The sequence below is a fragment of the Callithrix jacchus genome, chromosome 15, assembly GCF_049354715.1.
Source record: "Callithrix jacchus isolate 240 chromosome 15, calJac240_pri, whole genome shotgun sequence".
Taxonomy (NCBI): Eukaryota; Metazoa; Chordata; class Mammalia; order Primates; family Cebidae; genus Callithrix; species Callithrix jacchus.
The window spans coordinates 76,508,797-76,532,016 of NC_133516.1; the positions used below are offsets into that span (position 1 = coordinate 76,508,797).

General features: G+C 42.4%; 1 protein-coding gene across 11 annotated transcripts in view; it reads right to left on the reverse strand.

The window, feature by feature from the left end:
* The window catches only part of CHCHD6 (coiled-coil-helix-coiled-coil-helix domain containing 6), a 243,992-nt gene that overhangs the window by 102,064 nt on the left and 118,708 nt on the right, over positions 1-23,220 (reverse strand). For 6 of the 11 annotated variants that reach the window (XM_078351870.1, XM_008982273.5, XM_008982270.6 and 3 more), the window contains one exon: positions 3,787-3,873. In XM_078351870.1, coding sequence (XP_078207996.1) covers positions 3,787-3,873 — 87 coding nt within the window. The remainder of the gene's footprint in view (positions 1-3,786; positions 3,874-23,220) is intronic. The other 5 variants (XM_002758707.6, XM_008982272.6, XM_078351869.1 and 2 more) reach the window with 1 other exon arrangement.

The window sequence follows — 23,220 nt, forward strand, 5'->3', positions numbered from 1 at the left end:
CTCTGGAGCCAGGGGTGCCGTGGAAGCAGAGGTAAGATGGCGAAGGGTTCAGCAGCCATGACTCACGACAGCACAGGCAGTCAAGGGTTTCACCTTCCTGGCCCATAAGCCCATATGGCAGATGCACCTGAATTTGTGTCTGGAGTTCTGAGCTAAGGAATCTGGGAGTGGCCAACTCGGAGAACCATTCCTTATCTATGAAAAACATCTGAACCTTCAGCCCTTGTGAAGTAGTGAAGTGAAAATCCATGGAACATAGCTGTACAGGGCACTGAGGCCCTTTGTTTTGGGTTAAATCAAGCTTGTCCAACCCACAGGCCACAGGCTGCATGCAGCCCGGGATGGCTTTGAATGCAGCCCAACATAAAGTCATAACTTTCTTAAAACATTATGAGACTTTTTTTGTGATTTTTAAAAAAATCTCATCAGCCATCATTAGTGTTAGCCCAAGACAATTCTCCTTCCAGTGTGGCCCAGGGAAGCCAAAAGATTGGCCACCCCTGGATTAAATGAAGGCTGCCAGGTGGAAGCTGTTAGGGAGAGTGAAATGCCATGGAAACTGCATGCTCTCTGTGAGTAGTGGTTCACTGGCTCAGCCGGCCCCAGGGCCTTGTGGTTCTCCTGTTCATTCTACTGCCACTGGACTGTCCCTGTATGTAACTTTTAACTGCCACTGTATGTAACTAATAAAACCCTGTGTCTCATTTTCTGGGTCTGGGGCTCTTCTTTGACCTCTCAAACATGGTACCATCCCTACTGAAGTTAATAGGGGTCCTGCGGGCAGATGCCCACAGAAACGGACAATGGCCTTGTTCTGTGACACTGTCAGATGTGCAGAAATACCTGGGGAGTGCATGGCCCCAGCCCACTGGATACTGCAAGACCATCAGAGAAAAGCCTGATGTAGCCCAGAGAGAAGGCTTCCCCATCCCAGAGAGTAGGTGTTGGGGTCAGGTCACCTTTGATGATAAAAATCCATCTCAGTATGCACACATGCTCATCCATTAGTCCAAACCTGAAGCACTATGACATGAAATAGAACCCCAGTATTGCTGTACGCCAGGGATGGAGCCAGCACCTGCCCAGCACACATCAACACTTTTACAGGCATTACTTCCCTTAGTCCTCCCATTAACTCCTGGCAGAAAGCATTAACGTCTCCATTTTACAGACGGAGAAACCAAGCTGAAAGGAGGCACAGTGACTGAATTGCTGCATGGGAGCCAAGACTCCTGGGCCCTGGTGCCCATGCTCCATCAGCTGCACCATACTCAATGCCCAGGCTGCTTCTTCAGGTGCTGTACAAGGCCCTCACAAGGCCCATGTGTCCTCAACAGCTCACTGCTTTCTGTGGGGAAAGGGAAACAATATTCATCGCTTAGATCTTGCAGCATGCCTTTGAGGAACAATTACTCAGAAATATTATAAAGCACAGGAGCCCTACAAAATGAGATTTCCATTCTCAAGAATAATCATTAAGGAAATAAATAGTACAGACAAAAGGGTCCAGAATTCTCTTCCTCCTTGAAAATGAGTCTGGATTTTGTGCAGGCTTTTCTTACCTGCCAGTCTCAACAGGTAGAAGGTGGGGGCTGACCAGCCTCCATGGGTGGACGGCAGCAGGATTCCAGCCAGCCTCTGGGATACACCACGGCTCAGCCAAGAGCCCCAGCCCTCAGCCTCCCCATATCAACCTGTTCTCACCCAGAACTGTCCTCTGAGCTGTTCTGGGTGGTCAACGATGATGCTGCAGCTTATCCAACTTTCCCCCGAACAGGTTTTTACTGTCAAAGTAAACTTAAAGGAAATGGGGGGAAAAAGGAAAGGGATGTGATGACTGGAAGGTCCTGGAGCCATGTGTACAGAAGCTGGAAATGTCAAGGTCTGCAAGTATTCAACAAATGAAAGTGGAATTGTATAAAAGCAACAGCTAATAAAAAAAGATTGTCAGATGCTGTGTTTTCCGTCTTCCCAGCCATTACAGGAATAAAATTATCCGAGGAGAAGATCGAAAACCTTTTTCAAAACTAATACAATTAAGCCTCATTCTTCTGCCTCCTTTCTACCTCTCCCCCGGCTCTCCTTTAATCCTCCTATCTCCCACACCAATCTCCATTTCCTGAGATGTTGGAGGTGCTTTCCTCTTTTTTTTTTTTTTTTTTTTTTTTTTTTTTTAATATTATCACCAGCAAAATGCTGTATTTAAGAATCAGAAAGGAGATCATGCTTTTGCACCTCCTTCTGGAAGCATTTAGTAACACTTCACAATCATCTAAGAAACCTCGATTTTTAAAAAGCCCACTCCTATATATGTAAGGACTTTGGACTTCACTTAGATGAGAAAGAAGTCTCATCTAGAATTTCCTCTCCTTCAGTAGGAAGAGACTTGGTTTCTAGGAGAACTAGGGTAGAGATGAGAGAGGAGAATGACAAGGGGAAAACAGATTTTAGAAAGGCAAAAATGCTGTGAGACTCTTTCCCTGCCATCCTCTAGCAGCTAAGTCCAGAGACGGAAACATGGGGAGCACAGAGAAGACCAAAGAATTACACAAATAACAAAAAAAAAAACCCCAAAATTAAAAAACCCTGTGCCTATGAACATATGGGCAACTGTGATAATTAGAGCTATGGCTGGTGGAATCTTTTTTACCCTTTTCTGGGATCTCAAATCACAATCCTTGTCATTATAAGCTACAGTCAGACCTGTGCGTGAGGCTGCTCTATGAAAGATTTGCTTGTTAAGGGCCACTTAGAAAGCGGTTCAGAGGTGCACTGCCGATCCTCAGACTGTGGGATGTCACCATCAGCACTCTGTGTTCATGGCACGTCAACTCCGGCCATCCCCTAAGCACCGGCAAAGGTGGACAAGCAGGCGTTCATGGAGCATGGAAGACTCTCCCTCATTTCGACACTGCCTGGAAATCCAGAAACCCACATTTCTGCCAGGCTCCACTGTGGCATGCCACAGGAGAAAACCCCCGTGGAAATCAGGCCCCTCAAGCAAACTGTCAATTTCAAAGCTCCAAACCGTGACAAATGATTTGCGAAGATTTGCCTACAATAGCTGATGGCTCAGGTTGCTTGGCATGCTGTCTCAGGCAGGAGGGAGAACAATTTTCTTTTTTAACCTCCCAACCATCCCCTCCCACGTTTTAAGCCATTTCTTTGAAAAATCTGTCATGATCCACAAGTTAAACCAAAAAATAAAGTAAGCAAGTTACCAAATGAATTTTCAAGAGTCATTGTAGGCTTTTTTTTTTTTAAGGCATGATGATGTGTCTTTAAATCTCATTTATCTCAAAGGCTTATCTTTAGAAAAGCAGTGAGTGTACTTTGATCTTCCCGACTCCCAGGAGAAAATCAATAATACAACTTTAATGTATTTGTATAGCAAGACATCACGTTATTATTATTTTTACCAAATGCAGCTTAACTAAAGTAGAAAAGGTATACTGGGACTCAGCATCGCCCTGTGGTGAAAGTGAATTTTTTTCTAAAACTGAACTACTGTAAAGCCAGCCATATAAAAAAAAAAAAAAAAAAAAAAAAAGGTGCGGGGGGAGACAATTAAAAACCAATTATCTTCTTGAATGCAACTTGTTGAAAGGCTCCATTTGGGTGCCCGCTGCAGAATGCAGGAGGGCATGTCCAAGGAGTGATTGGCATTTGGGCAAATGGGTACTGGGCCTGCGGGCTTCTTGCCCCAGCCCCCAATGATGGTGATGTGTTCTGGTCAGATGCCTTTAGGACCTGGCCCCAAGAAATGCAGCCAAGCAGCAGTCTTACCTTCTTCTCAATACGCCCCAGCTGCTCCTTGTAGAAGGTGTCACGGCGTCTTAGCTCTGCCTCTCTGCTCTCCAGCTCCCTGGCCTGCTTGGAAGAGAACAAAGCCCACATTAGCCAGCAGCAATGGTGCTGGACTGGTGCTGCAGGGAGAAGGCAAATGACACTTCTGCTCACATTCATAATAAGAACAGTAGCAAGAATGAGTTGAAATCCTTATGATCTGCCAGATCATTCACATATATTGTGCTAAATTTTCACAACAAGCCTTTGAGATGGGTAGCCTTTTTGCAGATGATAAACCATAACATTTATAATTACGGGAGTCCTGTTCACAGTGCTCCTACAGTTATTTCCCTTGATCCTTACCACACTTGTAAAAGGCAGGTGGCATCATCATGATACCCCCATTACATATGAACAGCCAGACAACACCTGGGGGCCTACGTAACTGTCTCGCAGGGCTTTTCAAAGTGTGTGCCGCTGAAGCTGCTCATAATGCTGGAGACTGAAACTTGGTCAATTCAGGTGGGAATTGACCCACCTGGCTGCGGGGTGGGCTGCCGTGAGCTACATATATGCTGGCCTTGGTGTCTTTATGCTTGGAACCACACCATGCCACAGCCTCATGGGCGGAGATCCATGCCTGCAGGAAGGGAGGCACAGAGTCAGCTGGAAGGTCACTGCTCCCTCACCCGCCTGATGGGGATGGCTGAGTCCCTGTTGGAGCACAGGGCCAAGGTCCTTCCCTCCAGGTCCAGTTAGACTGAGGGCTCAGCTCACCAGGGCAAGTGACCTGAGGCAGACCTGCAGTTGAACCCAGCCCACCCTTAACTAGCTAGGCAACCTTGAACAAGTTCCTGACCTCCAGCTTCCTCAGGTATGATGTGTAAAGCTGGAAGGGATGCATAGCTATACAGAAGGTTAAAGGAAACCCCAACAGATATGGGCACTACCTCAACAGGCCTCCAGAAGGTGTCACCAGCACATGGCAGGGCAGGAATGTAAGTCCCCTCACTGGAATACTCATGTCCCCAGAGTCTCCTGGGGCTTCCCAGGACCAGGCCCCAATACCTACCTCTACCTCCTCGGACCAACTGTGGAACAACTTCACACTGAGGGTCAGGGTGGACACAGTCACAGGGGCCTGGGAGCTCAGGACTACCGTTTTTGACTGTATAGGGGAATAACACCATCTGCTCGCTGTCTGTCCCTGTGCTAGGGCTGAGTGTACTCAGGCACTCTGCTAGGCTCCTGATGGCACTTAATCCTCACCACCCCCAGGAGTACAAGCTACCCAGCGACTAGGCTAGACTGTGAACCTAAGTTCATACGACTTCCAAGTCCTGAGCTTTTTCCTTTTAAGCCACAATATGGTATCAGCACATAGGTTTGAATCATTCAAAAGTACAGGGTAAGATAGGAACCCATGCTTTTGAAAGTCCATCTCCCTGACAATGCTATTCCTGCTGGCATGGAACCTTGCAGAACCACCAGCAGGGAAGTCTGTAACAAGAGCTGACCACCCAGCAGTGCCCCTGAGTGTAGAGCAGGAGAAAAACTCAGGAGAAAGGACCATGCCAGGCCAGTGGGCCTGGGTGGCTGGCTAACCCCTGAGAGTCAAGTTCTAATACGGCCTCTATCACTGAGTGGCCTCTAGGAAGCCTAAGCAAGATGCTATCTTGTCTGTCTTCCCTTTACCTGTAGAAGGGAGAAGTAGTAACCTGGATCCCCAGGCAGCTGCAGAGGATCTAAAAATGCCAGGAAGGCTTCTGGCATGCCTCTGGAATGCCAATCCTTCAGAAAAGCTAAATACAAACAGTGGGACTGAATGCCAGGAATTTCTCGCAGGGCTTTTCAAAGTGTGCTGCTGAAGCTGTGTCCCAGGAATGCAAGCACGGCTAATCTGTGCTGGGCCTCTCAGCAGCCCAGCACTTAACTGTTACCAATCCCTGGTGCCATCAGAGGAGAAGCTCGTCTGATGCAATTAAGCAGCCAGTACAAGAAAGTCTCTGAGGGCTCTGGACCTGACATTTTTTGACCAGCAGTCCCAGCCAAGCAGGAAGATGACATCTGAAGGCAAAACCATCATAAGGCTCTTCACCTGCCATTCTCCAGGGTCAAGTAAAGCAGCAGAGACAAGGAGGTGCATCCACACATCCACCACCATCCCACTGACACACTATGATGTCTCCTCTGGGCTGAGGCTACCAGAATGTTCATACCAAAGCTTCCAGAGCCTGTGCCAGTAGGATGTCGACGTGAGGAATGGGAGGCAGAACTCAAGTGTTAGGTGAAGGTGCCTAACCATCAGCACCTCCTCAGGCTAGAGACTGTTCATACAACAGGAAGAAACAGGACATCAAGGCCTACTTTTCTATTCATGTCCAATGCAACACAATTGAGCAGTTAAGAATGAAATGAACTGTTTAGAGAGGGATGAGGCTGTGCCTCCCATTTGAATGAAAACTCCACTATGTGCACCATATCCCCAACACCTTGACTTTGTCACAAGTGAGCCAGAAGGGTGGCGAGCTCACTACCTCTGATTCATTCACTACAAAGCACTGCCCACCAGCTCTGCTCATCTCTGAGATTTAGAATGCAATCCCAATGACTGACAATGGACAGGAAGTGACACAAAAAATGGCTGTAGAAACTGAATATGACACAAACGCCTGTGTGTCAGAGCCTGGCCCAGAGCAGGTACTCAATGACCTGGCTGTGACGTATGGAAGAGCACATCGGGCAGCACCCGCCACTCCACACAGCTGCCCAGCAGTCTCAAAGTGGCTTCCTAGCTAGCACTCATGAGAGGCCACACAGCATGCAACACAACTGTGGTTTCAGTGTCTGAGTGTGTCACTTACCAGAACACCATGAAAGACCTCCATGTGACAGATAGCATCGTAAAGGTACTGAGGACACAACAGGAAAGCCAGAGAGAGTTTCTGCTATCATGAAGCTTAGATCCCAGTGGGAGACACAAATGTGTGTGCAGATAAATAATTTCAGAGATGTGCCAGGGAGACCATAAGACAGACTCACTTGTAGGGTTAACGGGTTGCTATTTTCCCTAAGGAGATTTCTGAGAAAGTCTTCAGGGGAAAAAAATATGGAATTAAGAATCTTGTCTCTAATACAAAAGTAAAATATCACCATTGTGAACATGTACTTAGCAGATGACAGTCTTTGAATAGAGAATTGAGAGAATCTGCATGATTTAGTCAAGGACCTCCCCAGTCAAGATGACACAGTGAGTTCACACTTTGGTGCCTCTACCCTACTCTAAACACATAGCATTGGCAGATAAAATACAGAACAGATGATCAAAAAGACATGGACAGGTTCAAAAACAAGATTAAAGTATCCAACACAGAACAGAAATGCAAAGCAGTGGGTGGGGCTGAAGCATAGGCCTGCTGGCTCCAGGTCTGGAGCAGGCAGAGGCAGTCAGGACCCCTCCTTATCCTTCAGGGTCAGAATAAACTACCTCCACACAAGTGGGGGCCTGAAGCCAGGCTGGCCACCTTCAGTTGAGGGATCTCCCTAAAATAAGAAGCTGATATAAAAAATGTCTGAAGACCTCCACTGAGGGCTGGGGTTTTCAGTTTGCTTAAACCTAGAAAGCCCAGAGGGTACAGATCCAGCCCCTGAACCACAAATATACCTACTGACTCAGTTCCTGGCTCTGCAATATCATTAGGACCACTGCAGAGACAGGCCTCAGAAGGCCAAAATCAGACCTGGTCCCGCACTGGGGTCATGTGTAGATGACGATAGAAATATTGAACTTTCTACTCCAAATGAACCTGCAAACTGAATCTCAAATATGTGACAAAATATAATTTCTAAAAAGGCTACCAATAAAAGCAATAACTGAAATACCAATTCACTCCGGATGACATTGATTTTATAGGACAATATGACAAAGGATTCAAAAAATTTCTGTTATGCAAAAATTTAAAGAAGACAGAAGAATACAACAAAATCCCAGATAGCCATCAGCAAGCTTCAACAATTAGAAACTAAAGAGATCTTCTTTCATCTCTACCCTCCACTTTCTCCACCCCCAAGTTTCTTACAGATCGCTTCAGCTACATATGCTTCAATACACTGCTCTAAAAAATAAGGACTTTTATTTTCCAAAACAGAACCGTAGTACTACTGCACATCAAAAGTAATTTAACACGGATTCCTTAACATCATCAGATATCCAGTCAGCATTACAATCTCCAAATCATAAAGAATTTTAAATATGCATATTTAAGTTGCTCAAAAAGATAAAACAAAGTAACTTCTGATTTACAAAAAAGAAATTATGAACCTGAAATAGGCTAACCCACAAATAGGTAAAGATGATACATTTAAAAATCTGCAAAATAAAAAATGAAATGGATAAGACAAACTCTAAGCTGAGGAGAGCAAAGGAAACATTATCAAAGTAAAATGAAGTACAGAGATTTGAGCGAGAATGTAGCAATGGAAGACAAAGATAAAAAGTCGGGAGGGCTTGAGTCCAGGAACTGGAGACCAGACTGGGCAACAAAGCAAGACTCCATCTCAACAAAAAATAAAAATAAAAAGTTAGCTGGCTATGGTGGTACATACCTGCTACTTGGGAGGAGGATCTTTTGTGCCCAGGAGTTTGAGGCTGTGTTGAGTTACAATCGCACCACTGCACTCCAGCCTGGGCAACAGAGTAAGACTCTGTCTTAAAAATAAAAAATAAAAAATAACTAAAGATAAAAAGTCTGGTAAAAGCTAAGAACTGTGGAAGATGGACTGATGGTCCAGAATATACTGTTTCAGAAAATGATCAAGGACGGACAGGAGAGGAGAAGGGGGTAAAAGAGGGGAAGGAAGACAGAAGTTGGGGTAAAAGAGGGGAAGGAGGGCAGAAGCCAGAGTAGAAGGCAGGTTAGAGGACAGGATGTGGGTGAGGTAAGAGAGAAAGACTCTGGTGAGGGTTGAGTGAGGAGGAGTGAGAGGGAGGAGGGAAGGGAAAGGGAGAGGATGGTAAACAGAAAAGATCTAATAGAATTATAGAAATAAGTATAAATAAATTGGTTACCACAAAAAGCACATGAAGGGGGCATCTAGGATAGCTCCTGATGATCTCCACCTCCTGGGCCTTATGCCCCTGTGGGATTTCCTCCTCTTAAGTGAGGGCTGGAACTTGGGACTCACTACTAATAAAAAGAATATGGCAGAGTAATGGGATGTCACTGCCAAGATTTAGTTTTAAAAGACAGTGATTTCTGTCTTGCTCATACTCTTTCCCTTGTTCACACTGATGAAGCGAGCTTCCATTTTGTGAGCTGTCTCCACTACCACTAAGGAGACAGGTAGCAGAAGGCCAAAGTCACATAGTTAGGTGCTGAGGGTAGCCATTGACCAAAAGACAGTGAGGACCTGAGGCCCTCAATCCATCAGCCCTCAAGGAACTCACTCCTGCCCACAGTCACAGGAGTGAGCTTGGAAGCAGACCCTCCCTCAGTGGAGCCTTCAGATAAGACATCAGCCCTGGCAGACACCTTGACTACAAGAACTTAGGGCAGAGGCACGCAGCTAAGCCAGGCCCAGACCCCTGAGCCACAAAGACCACAAGAAAATAAATGTTTAATTCACTACATTTTGTAATTTGTTACTTAATAACTGTTAACTAATATAAGATATGAACTGATTAATCTCACCCTTAAAAGAAAATGATTATCACTTTGGATAAAAGAAAGGAAAAAAACCCTAACAATTTGCTACTTACAAGAAACCTAAGCCCCCATACTAATGGCCTTACAGAAAAAAAGAAATCCTTCACTGGACATAAATATATAGTGTAGTGTCTACTGTTTTGTTTTGTTTACACAAAATGTTGAGCATTATATCAAAACTTAAAAAATACACAAACACACACACACACACACGCGCGTGCACGCACAAATAATGACCCTCCCTATAGAGAAAAACTACTGGAACTAGACACATTAATGGTCTAAACACTGGAATACAAAGGGACTTTAAATAACTATGATTAAGATGTTAATCATAGTAGATTAACATACTAATAGTAGAAAAGGTAAATATCATGTATGAAGACACGGAGAATTTCCAGGGAGTGACAGAAACTATCTTGCCTCTATCGTTCATAATGAGAAATAAGTCTTTTATGTTATAGAGGATTCCTTGTAGATGATGAGTCACTTCTCTCTTGCTAATTTCAAAATCTTCTCTTTGACTGAGAGCTTGATTGTGAAGTACTTAGGTGTGGATCCCTTTGAAATCTTGTGCAAAGCCACATACATAGTCTTGGTCTTTTAAAATCCCAGGAATGGTATATAAGCTTCTCAAAGGCTACGATGGCCACCTCATTCCCTAGATTTTCTTTTTAAGCTTTCAAGTTACCCTACTGTTCACCCAAATTGTTCTCTACCTCCCCAGGCAGCTATAATATTCAACAATTGCCTCTACTTGTTTTTGACAAATGTCCTCTGGGAAAAGGCTGTTGGCACTGGGCAAATTCTGAGTCAGGTCATATAAAGACAGCCTTATAAGCAGGGTCTCTTCCAGGGAATCACCAGCAGGAAAAATAATGACATTTCTCTGGGACTGGGGCTTTGAAGGAAGTCCAACCCTTTTCTGCCCCTTCCGGTGGCTGGCAGGCTGCCGGTCTGCAGTCTGCACTGTCTGTGAGCTACAGGTTTTCAAGGCTACTGTGGAGCTGCAGGGAAGAGATGGATGGGACACGATGAATTAAAATGCCACAAAGCTCACTTTTCTTACTCAGAGTCTTTCATTTTTTCTTGAACAAATGCTCCTGGATTGCTACAAGCCTTTGGTCAATTTTCAGAGTTCTGAAGAAATAGATTCTGACTACTTTTGCCAGTATTTTCATTGCTTTTATGAAAGAGAATTTTTAGGGGTCCTTATTCTACCAGTTTCACTGACACCACCTGAAACTATAAAACAGAATGAAATGGAAATACTAGAAATCCATTTCTAGCATGATATGATAGGAATTCATGGGTTTATTAGCATACTGGATGGAACAAAGAATCAGTGAACTTGAAAACAAGGCATTATAAATTATCAAAATTAAAACACAAAGAGACAAGAGAATGAAAAAATAAAATGGAACAGGGCCCCCAAGACCAACAGAATAATATCAGATACCTAAAGCATACATTTAATTGGAGTCCCAGCATAAAAGTAGGGCAAAATAATTAAAATATATGGCCAAGAATTCTCTGGAATCGATTGAAGACAACTAAGTCTAAGACTACAAATCTGAGAAGCTCAGAAAAATTACAAGTAGGATGCTTTTGTAAAATTCTTAAATAATTCCTTAAGTAATGGGATATTTTTGAACATATATTGCAATCCATTTTTAAAAAATTATAATTTCTAGAGCAACCCTAAAAAAGTAACCCAAATGCACAAATAAAAAGTCAATAGAGGAGATCATGGAATTCTAAATATACTGACTCATCCCCACTCTCCCCAACCAAAAACAAACCTGAAAGAAAGAAGCAAAGAGGAACAAAGAACAGATGGAACAAACAGAAATCAAACATCAAGATGGCTGATTTAAATAGTCCATCAAAAATCACATCAAATATAAACCACTACCTCCACTTATAATAGTTCCTACTGCTATGGTATGAAATTACCAGAAACTTGGCTTCAAGCAATATAAATGTCTTCTTTTACAATTCTAAAGGTCAGAGGTCTCAAACAGGTCTTGTTTGACTATAATCATGCTGTTGGCAGGGCTGTACCTTTCTAGAGGCTCTAGAGAAGAATCTATTTCCTTACCTTTTCCACTTCCAGCTAGAGGCTACCCCCATTCCTTGGCTTATGGCCTCCTATCACCCTGACCTCTGCTATCCTTATCATATCTTCTGTCTCTCCTGTCTTCCCTCTTCCCTTATAAGAACGTTGAGATTACACTGAACCCACCTGGATAACAAAGGATAATCTCCCCATCACATATTCTTAACTTAACCATGCCTGCAAAGTCCTCTTTGCCATGTGAGAGAACACATGAACAGGTTCCAGATACTAGAAGGTGGACATCTTTGGGGGGCATTATTATTCCTATCACACTCCCCCAACAAGAAGGCAAAGCCTAACTACATGTTATTGATAAGAAATATCTTTTAAATACAAAGAGACAAAAATTTGTGAAAAAAGATATATTGTGCAAATGCTAAGTATAAAAAAGCTGGTGTAGCTATATTAATATTAAAGAAGAATTCAAGACAAAAAGAAGACCAGATATAAAGAGGGGCAGTTCATAACCATAAAAGGAGCAATTATTTAAGAATAATAATTCTAAATGTGTAGGTACTTATAATGAAACTCCTAAATACAGAAGGCAAATCTGAGAGACTAAAGCGGAATATAAATAAATCCACAATCACAGTCAAACACTTTAATCTCCTGCTATCAAAATATTCATAGAACAAGTAGACAAAAAAATCAACAAGGATACGGAAGATTTGAACAGTATTATCATCCAACATGACCCAAATGACACGTATAGAACACTACATCTAATGAACAGCAGGAAACATATGCTTCTCAAATACACATGGAACAGTCACTTAAATGGACCACATATTGAGCTAAAAAGCTTAAAAGGATGAAATCATACAACGTATGTTCAATGATCACAAATGTATTAAATTAGAAATTGTAAGACACCCAGAAAATCCTTACTATTGTAAGACACCCAGAAAATCCTCAAATGTTTAGAAAATAAGCATATTACTAAATAACCCATGACCCCTAAGCAAAAAAAAAAAATAAAGGTTGTTCTTAAAAATATACTTGGAAATGACAGATAATACAATTAGCAGATGAGGACTTTAAAACTGCTTACATAAGCATGTCAAAGGACTTCAAGAAAATGTAAATATAATGATATAAATGAAAGCTATTGAAAGGTACCAAATGGAATTTCAAGAGCTGAAAAGTATAATATTCAAGATGAAAGGGCTGAAAAAGTGAACACTACCTCAGGAACCTGCGGGACAATTTCAGTATCAAGTGGTCTAACATATGTGTAATTGAATTCTTGGGAGGGGACAGTGGTAGTGGAAACATATTTGAATACTTCAAGAATAGATAAAAAATTCCCAGATGTGCTCAGAAGTATAAACCATAATCCAATAAGCTAAACTAACCAACTCAACAATATACACAATGTGGTGAATGCAGTAAAAGAAACAGCAAACTTGTATATCTGATAATTTACAAATACATAATTGTCCTGTTTTACAAAACCATCAGTCTTACCCCAAAGAATTTCCCAGTCCAGATGGCTTCAGTAATTAATTTTATCAAATATTTGAGAAAGAAATTATACAACTTCTAAGCAAATTCTTTCAGCCAATAGAGGAGAAAACACTTTCCAACTCATTTTATGAGGCTGCTATAATGATACCAAACCAGTAGTGCTCAAGAAAAGAGATGTAAAAATTCTTAACAAAAAAATTGGCAAATCAGCTCCATCAATGCATAAAAAAGATAATACCCATAACCAACTAGGGTTTATGCCAGCAGTATACAGTATGTTAAAGAAGCCTTAACATACAGAAATCAAACAACATACTTCACCACATTAACAAAGAATAAGACAATCGTATGATCATTCTCAATAGATATAAAAAAAGCATTTGACAAAATGTGACATCCATTCAAGGAGAAAACTTCTAGAAAACTAGTAATAGAAGGAAGTTTCCTCAAGTTGATGAAGAACATGTACCAAAAAGAATCTATATATAATAGCATGCTTATTGGTGTAATATTGAAGGCTCTTCCCCTGAGACAGTAGAGAAAAAGTTTTAAAAGATTTAGAGGATTTGATTAAAAAAATTAACAAGGTTGATCTAACAGACATATATCTAGAATCTCTACTCCCAAAATTAAGTATCTACATTCTTTTACAGTTAAATGGTCCATTTTAAAAACAAGCAGGTCACACCCACCAAAAAAAAAAAAAAGAATTTCAGTGCAACAAAAAGGACAGTTAAAATAAGCTGTGGTGACATGTCTCCTTAAATAATTTTGGATAAGACAAAATAATAGAAATTTGAAAATTACAAGAATGAAAGTTCTACATTTAAAAAATGTGTGATACAGCTAATGTGGTATCTGTGAGGTAAATGCACTTAAATGCAGAATTGAGCAAATTTTAAAATAGGATTCAGATTAAGTGACTTGCTACATTATCACACAGGAGCAGGACTATGAAGACAGGTTCCTGACTCACAGTCAGCAACCTCACATTTGGGACCACGTCATTCCATCCTGAGCTGTGTGCTTTGACAACATAAAACTTATGGGTGGATCATCAAAATGAACCACTCTAAGAACATGTATTATAACCATGCTTCTCAAAGGTTTAAAGTGCATTTGAATCACCCAGGATTTTGATAAAAGGTGGATTCTAGCTTCTAGATTAGTGTAGACTCATCAAAATTGGGCCCAAGGTTCTTTGGATCTGGGATGAGCGATGGGTTAAACAGTTCTTTTTTTTTTTTCTTTTTTTTTTTTGTGAGGCAGAGTCTTGCTCTGTCACCAGGCTGGAGTGCAGTGGTGCAATCTTGGCTCACTATAACCTCCACCTCCCTGGTTCAAGCAATTCTCCTGCCTCAGCCTCCCAAGTAGCTGGGATTATAGGCACGTGCCATCACATCCAGATTATTTTTGTAATGTTAGTAGAGATGGGGTTTCACCATGTTGGCTAGGATGGCCTTGATCTCCTGACCTTATGATTCACCTGCCTTGGCCTCCCAAAGTGCTGGGATTACAGGTGGGAGCCACTGTGCCCAGCCCTTTTTTCTTTTTTTAAAGACAGAGTCTTGCTCTGTCCACTAGGCTGGAGTGCAGTGATGTGACCTTGGTTGACTGCAGCCTTGCTCTCCTGTGCTCAAATGATCCTTCTGCCTCAGCCTCCAGAGTAGCTGGTACTACAGGCACATACTGTCATGCCTGGCTGATTTTTTATTTTTATATTTGGTAGAGATGGGATCTCATTTTGTTGCTAAGGCTGGTCTTGAACTCCTGGGCTCAAGTGATCCTCCCACCTAGGCCTCCCAAAGTGTTGGAATTACAAGGGTGAGCCATTATGCCTGGCCTACATTAAACATTTCCAACAAAATCCCAAGTAATTGTTTGGTTTTGTTTTGAGACAGTCTTGCTCCTTCCCCCAAGCTAAGTTTAGTGGCATGATCACAGCTCACTGCAGCCTCAACTTCCTAGGCTCAAGAGATCTTCCCACCTCAGTCTCCTGGTAGCTGGGATCACAGGCACATGCCCAGCTAATTAAAAAAAATTTTTAGGCCGGGCGCGGTGGCTCAAGCCTGTAATCCCAGCACTTTGGGAGGCCGAGGCGGGTGGATCACGAGGTCAAGAGATCGAGACCATCCTGGTCAACATGGTGAAACCCCGTCTCTACTAAAGATACAAAAGATCAGCTGAGCATGGTGGCGCGTGCCTGTAATCCCAGCTACTCAGGAGGCTGAGGCAGGAGAATTGCCTGAACCCAGGAGGCGGAGGTTGTGGTGAGCCGAGATCGCGCCATTGCACTCCAGCCTGGGTAACAAGAGCGAAAACCCGCCTCAAAAAAAAAAAAAAAAAAAAAAAAATTTTTTTTGTTTTTGGAGAGACGGGGTCTCCCTAGGTTGCTGGGATGATCTCAGACTCCTGGGCTTAAACAATCCTACCACCTTGGCCTCCAAAAAAAGGGCTGGGATTACAGGCATGCACAACCGTGTCCAGCCTGGGTAACGCTGCTTTGAGTAATAAGACACTAGATTGTGCCTATGGAAAGATAAATGATGGTTACAGTGAAATCTTAAAGACTCTGCAAGATCCATGGTGGGTCTAAATTGTGTTCCTCACAACCCTTACTTTAGATTAATGATAATGCACTCTAATTTTAAAAGATAATAAAGAGTAAGGGCTTAAGGGAACAGGCTTTAGACTCAGAAAGAATTCAATTCGAATACTAGCTCTGTCACTCTCTACTTGAGTGACTGTGGTCAAGTTAGAACTTCTCTATGCCACAGTTTCCTAACTCATACAATAGATAAATTAATACAATCTCTATTTCATGAGGTTGCAGTCAAGTTAAATAAGATTATACATGGAGAGAGATCTAAGATGGCCAATTAGCAGCAGCTCAGGATTGTAGCTCTGAGTGAAAGAGCAGAGAGAGTGGACGCCACACTTCCAGATGAATTTTTGTTGTCCACAGACTAGGAGATTGCCAATGGAGGAGCCCCATGGGTCACCAGCGCAACTCTTTTGGCCGGCATGGCTGTTTTGCCAGCGCCCCAGCATGGCGGTTCTCAGTACAGAGCCCTCACAAAAAAAACAGCAATTGGAAGCGCTGAAGATTGAGAGTTTCACAGCAACCCCAGAAGGTCCAGCTCTGTGGGGAAGGGGCATCTGCCGAAGGAAAACTAAGAAACAGAAAAAACTTTATCACCAACAAGTGGGACGTCCACTCAGAGACCCAGTCGGAAAGTCAGCAATTACAAAGGCAACAGGTGGGTAAATCCACAAATATGGGAAGAAACCAGTGCAAAAAAGACTGAAAACACCCGAAATCAGAATGTCTCTCCTCCTACAGGGGATTGCAGCTCCTCATCAGCAATGGAACAAGACCTGATGGAGAATGAGTGTGATGAATTGATAGAATCAGGCTTCAGAAAGTGGATAATAAGAAACTTCTGTGAGCCAAAAGAACATGTTCTAACCCAATGCAAAGAAACTAAGAACCTTGAAAAAAGGTTTGACAAAATGATAATGAGAATAGGCAATTTGGAGAGGAATATAAATGAATTAATACAGCTGAAAAACACAATAGGAGAACTTCGTGAAGTATGCACAAGTTTTAACAGTCGAATTGATCAAGCAGAAGAAAGGATATCAGAGGTCGAAGACCAACTTAATGAAATAAAACAAGAAGACAAGGTTAGAGAAAATGAGCAAAGTCTCCAAGAAGTATGGGACTAGGTGAAAAGACCTAATCTATGTTTGATAGGTGTACCTGAATGTGATGAAGAGAATGAATCCAAGCTGGGAAATATTCTTCAAGATATTATCCATGAAAACTTTCCCCACCTAGCAAGGCAGGACAATACTCAACTCCAGGTAATACAGAGAACACCACAAAGATATTCCTCAAGAAGAGCAACCCCAAGGCACATAATTGTTAGATTCACCAGGGTTGAAATGAAGGAGAAAATACTAAAGGCAGCCAGAGAAAAAGGTCAGGTTACCCACAAAGGGAAGCCTATCAGACTCACAGAAGATCTGTCAGCAGAAACCCTACAAGCCGGAAGAGAGTGGGGGCCAATATTCAACATCCTTAAAGAAAAGAACTTTCAACCCAGAATTTCATATTCAGCCAAACTAAGCTTCATAAGTGAAGAAAAAATAAATCCTTTGCAAACAAGCAAGTACTCAGATATTTGATCACCATCAGGTCTGCTTTACAAGAGCTTCTGAAAGAAGCATTACACACAGAAAGGAACAACTAGTATCAGCCATTCCAAAAACATACCAAAAGGTAAAGAGCACCACCATAATGAAGAATTGACATCAACTAATGGGCAAAACAGCCAGCCAGCATTAAATGGCAGTATCAAACTCATATATATCAATATCAATCCCAAATTTAAATGGACTAAATGCCCCAATCAAAAGACACAGACAGGCAAATTGGATAAAAAGCCAAAACCCATCGGTATACTGCATCCAGACCCACCTCACAAGCAAGGATACACAAAGACTCAAAACAAAGGAATGGAGGAAGATTTACCAACCCAATGGAGAGAAAAAAAAAAAAAGAAGCAGGAGTTGCAATTCTCATCTCTGATAAAATAGACTTTAAAGCAACAAAGACCAAAAGAGACAAAGAAGGACATTACATAATGGTAAAAGGATCAATGCAACAAGGAGAGCTAACGATCCTAAATATATATGTACCCAATACAGGAGCACCCAGATACATAAGGCAAGTTTTCAATGACTTACAAAGAGACTTAGACTCCCACATAATAATAGTAGGAGACTTTAACACTACATTGTCAGTATTAGACAGATAGACGAAACAGAAAATTAACAAGGATATCCAGGACTTAAACTCAGACCTGGAACAAGTAAACTTAATAAACATTTATAGAACTCTCCACCCCAAATCCACAAACCATACATTTTTCTCAGTATCACATCATACCTATTCTAAAAGTGACCACAAAATTGGAAGTAAATCACTCCTCAGCAATTGCATAGCATTTCACAGGTTTAAATGAAATATTGGTTGGCTGTTTGTTATTTTCCTCCCTTATTCCTTCCTGTCTCCATTGTTAAGCACATTTATTGGCATAAAAGAGGTTTTTAATACCCATTTTTAGACTGCATTCTAGCCTGGGCAATAGAGCAAGACTCCTGTTCTCTCTCCCTCTCTTCCTCTTTCTTTCCCTCTTTCATTCTTTTCTTTCTCTCTCTTTTTCTTTCTTCTTTCTTTTTCTTCCTTTTTTTTCTCTTTCAAAAAAAAAGGATTATACATATAAAGTACTAAACAAAGAACTGGTACACCACAATTTTCTTCAAAATAAATGGTAGCCAAAAGTAATATTCATAATAAAAGTGTTATTAAATATTTAATCAGAAAATATTTGATATACATATAAGATAACATATTTTTAATACAAAAAGGCATATCTCAAAGACTAATATAACTTTGAGATAATATGGGCTAATCTTCACACTTGCAACTGATCCTGAGGTGCTCTGGGATGTTATACTCCAGTATCAGTGTTTCATCTTCCTTCACTACACCTGTCTTCCCTCCCTCTTAATATGTTCATCTGTGGTATTAATAAATGTCACAGAGTTCTTTCTAAAATGTGCTTTTAGATTTTTTATTGATATATACTTCACATGTCATAAAACTCACCCTTCTAAAATCTATAATGCAGTGGGTTTTAGTACATTCAAAAAGCTGTGCAACTAACACCACTATTTCATTTTAAAACATTTTCATCACCCCAAAAAGAAACTCTGTGTCCAATAGTAGGCAGTTCCCATTTTCTCCTATACCTGGCCCCTAAATGTCCATCAGCTAACAGAAGAATTTTAAAATGTGGTATATCTATACAATAGAATATCATTCAGCCAGAAAAAAGAATGTAGTACTAATACATGCTACAACATAAATTAACCTTGAAAGTGCTATGCTAAGTGAAAGAAGACAGACATAAAAGATCATATGTGATTCCATTGATGTGAAATGTCCAGATTAGGTAAACCCATAGAGATAGAAAACAGATGAGTGCTTGTCACGAACTAGGGGCTGGGGCAGGGGTGATGAGACGTGACTATTAATGGAAGCAGGGTTTCTATCTGGGTGACGAAAACATCCTGAACTGAAATTGTGGTAATGCTGCACAACTCAGTGAATACACTAAAAACCATAGAAATGTGTGCTTTAAATGGACGATTTTATGGTTTATGAATATCTCAATTAAAATGTTAAAAATACGTAAGATTACCAAGGAAATGAATAATATTGAAATAAAGTTATCAAAATATTAAGAAAAAAAGGCCTGAGGTGGGGAGACCAGTAAGAGAGCTGATGCAGTAATTCAGGTTGGGGAGCACAGTGAGGACTGCACTAAGGCTGGGTTGGGGGCTGAGGGGGTTCAACAGGAGAAGACTGACTGATCATACATATGGGGAAGGGAAGGAGGAAAACACTATGATCCCTCCAGGTTCTGGCTAAAAATGAGAACTATGTCTACTTATGTTGTAATGATAAATGAAATTAGTGTACCTTGTACTTGTATGTCATCTACACACAGCTACATATATTCCCACAGCTAATACAGTATTCAGCATGTGGATAAATGCTCACATAAATTTCCAAATTATTGCCAGATGCCAACTTGGCATAGGTATGTTCTTGTGTTTATACAGAGAGATGTCCAAAGAATAAATTGTATGTTCATTTTTCTGTTTACTTGCTTGTACTCTTCCTAAACTATAAGTTCCTGGAGGCTAGAGGCTAAATTATGTTACCACTTTATCCCCAGTGACATGGAGTAAATAATAAAATGGCCAGACATGGTGGCTCAAGCCTGTAATCCCAGCACTTTGGGAGGCCGAGGTGGGTGGATCACAAGGTCAGGAGATCGAGACCATCCTGGTCAACATGGTGAAACCCCGTCTCTACTAAAAACACAAAAAATTAGCTGAGCATGGTGGCACGTGCCTGTAATCCCAGCTACTCAGGAGGCTGAGGCAGGAGAATTGCCTGAACCCAGGAGGTGGAGGCTGCGGTGAGCCGAGATCGTGCCATTGCACTCCAGCCTGGGTAACGGGAGCGAAACTCTGTCTCAAAATAATAATAATAAAAATTAGCTGGGCATAGTGGTGCATTCCTGTAGTCCCACCTACTTAGGAGGCTGAGACAGGAGGATCACTTGAGCCCAGGAGATGGAAGCCACAAGTGAGCTATGATAATGTCCTTGCATGCTACCCTGAGCAACAGAGCAAGACTGCCTCAAAAAAAAAAAAAAAAAAAGGTATAAAATGAATGATGTTAACAGGTTTATTTTGGGAGGAAGAGATGCTAATCATTAAGACAGCACAGTACACTGATGATTAAGAGGCTTGGGTTCAAATTCTGACTCTAACAATTATTTGCAATTTCTCTGTGCCTCAGTTTCCTCATAGGGCTGCCATAAGGGTTTGGTGTGATTTTGCCCTGCTGTAGGGGTCCTGGCAGTGCTTGGGCTTCTGAGTCTGAAGAAGAAACTACCACCAAGAACCCAGCCCTCCCTTCCTTCCATAAGCCATCTTGGACAGGTACACAGCATTCCACGAGGTTGGCACAATTTAGTAGGGAGATGCAGCTGATTAAGGGACTGCAGAAATGCAGACCTTCCTTCGTTGACATCAAATGGGTCCTGCCAAGGCCAGAGCCCAGAAGAGGGGGTACGGGAAGAGATGAACAGGCATTGTTGACCCTAGGACCAAGTCCCAGCTTCTTTGAAGGCACAGATAAATCCAGAGAGGCTGCTTCTCTAGGGTCATCTTCCTTACTTTCCAAAACCACCTGTGCCAGGAGGGAGAGGCAACTCAGAAAGGTACCATGAAGAGGGATGCTCAAAGCCTCGTCTTTGTTCCTCATTACACGATACACATTTTCCAAGAGTCACTGATGCCTCACAAGGAAACTTTGAAAAAACATTCTATTACAAGACCATCTGCTGAAATACTGTAGGCTCTCTACAGCCCCCATTTCCTTTTATTACCAGGGAAAGCCACAGGAAAACTGGTCTCATTCTGAAGTCTTGTGTCTGCTCATGCTGCTTCCTTCCAAATCTCCACTCACAGGCTGCAGTGTTGAGACTGCTCCCCCACCCCATCTGCACTGCGTACATGGTGCCTGTCGCTGGGAGGATGAGGGAACAGAGGCTTCAGGTGTGAGGGATCACAGGACAGATGGCCTCCCGGGAAACCAGAGCCTGCTCTCCTCCATGTTGCCCAAGTAAGAAAAGAACAAGACAGCAGGGAAGGAGACAATGGAAATGCTCAGGAACAGTTAACTCTGTGTATGTCTGACACATTTTATCCAGTAAGTACCACATTCTCTGCAGCGTCCTTCCTCTTTGCAACACCTAGATATTGGTCAGCGCAAAAGTATAATCGTGGTCATGACAAAACAAGGATCAGTGACATCTCACGAAACAATCAGGAACGACTCTATAAGACTAACAGTTACCATTTATTACCAATTAATAAATAATTCCTTAAGTGCTCCATTAACTTATACAATAACCTAGTGAAATAGATATGTATTATTAAATGCATATCTAATGCATACATACATATTACTATGTATGTATGTATGTATGTATGTATGTATGCATGCATGAATGAGACCGTGTCTTGCTCTGTCACCCAGGCTAAAGTGCAATAGCACAATCTTGGCTCACTGCAGCCTCGACCTCCTGGGCGTAAGCCATCCTCCCACTTCAGCCTCCTGAGTAGCTTGAACTATAAGCACACCATCCCTGGCTAATTTTTTAAATTTTGGGGAGATGGGGGTCTCACTATGTTACCCAGGCTGGTCTTGAACTCCTGGGCTCAAGCAATCTTCCCGCTTTGGCCTCTTAAAGTGCTGGAATTACAGATATGAGCCATTGCACCTGGCCTAAACCCATTTTAAAGGCAAGAAAAATGAGGCATAGAGTAATGAAGTCACCCAGGGCTGCACAATTAATACATGGCAGAGGCTAAGTTTTAAAGTAATGGGCTTCATTTCCCGGTTTAATAAGATCCTACCTGGTATAATTTTCCAAGCAAGGCTATCTTAAGAAATCACGATATCATCTCTTCAATGTCTAATAAAGTTCTAGGGCACAGAGATGATAAGGTCGGAAATGAAATGTAGAACCACTCTGGTGCACAATTCCCTTTAGTGGAGGGCTGGGAGGAATCCCAGATTTGCACAAAGCAACAACAATTAACCACATGGGAGCTTGTGCCATTGAAAGCCCAAAGCGATGTCCATTTCTCCTCAGGAAGAGCAGGACAGTGGGCCCCTCCCCTGCACCTGCTCCTGGCATCCAACAGTCCTTACCTGTCGGCATCCTCAGCATGCTGCCTTCCTTGGCCTGGCCATGAATTTTGTTCCTCCAGAATGAAGCCAGGCTGGCCCAGGCAGAACAGCTAAGCCCTGATCTACACAGGCACACCTAGCTCAGACAGCACCTCCGCATCCCTGGAGATGCCCTCTCTCCTCTCAGTGTCTCCACACAATCTTTGCTATGGCACTTTGCCTCTCCCGGTCGATGTCCCCACTGCTGTTTCACTCTTGTTTGCACTGACATCAGTACCAAAATTGTACTGAATGCTTGTGCACACAGGACTGTTCTCAGAGACTGGGATCCTGCGATGAGTGAGGCACACAGGAGGGAATGGACAGATGAGCATAAATTAATGAGCAAATGCGATATCAGACGGTAATGAAGGGCTGTGAAGAACAGAGTGGCAGTCCAGAGAGGTGGGGGTGAGGACTTATTCACAGGGGGTGACCAGAGAAGGTCCCTCTCAGGAGGTGACATTCAAGCTGAGAGCGGCATGACAGAATAGAAGGCCATGACAATCTTGGAGAAGTTCATTCCTAGCTGAGAAAACCAATGCAAAGGCCTCTGAGTGGGAACAAACGTGACATGTTCGAGGGACATAACGAACACTGTAACAAATACCTGGGAGTGGAGTGGGGGAGTGGCGAGAGACAGCGTGCAAAACAGGCTGAGGCCTGATGGTGCAGGGCCCTGCAGCTCTGGTGAGGTGGTACACTGCCATCTATGAGCATGGAGAGCCACTGGAGAGCTCTGAGCAAGAGAGCGA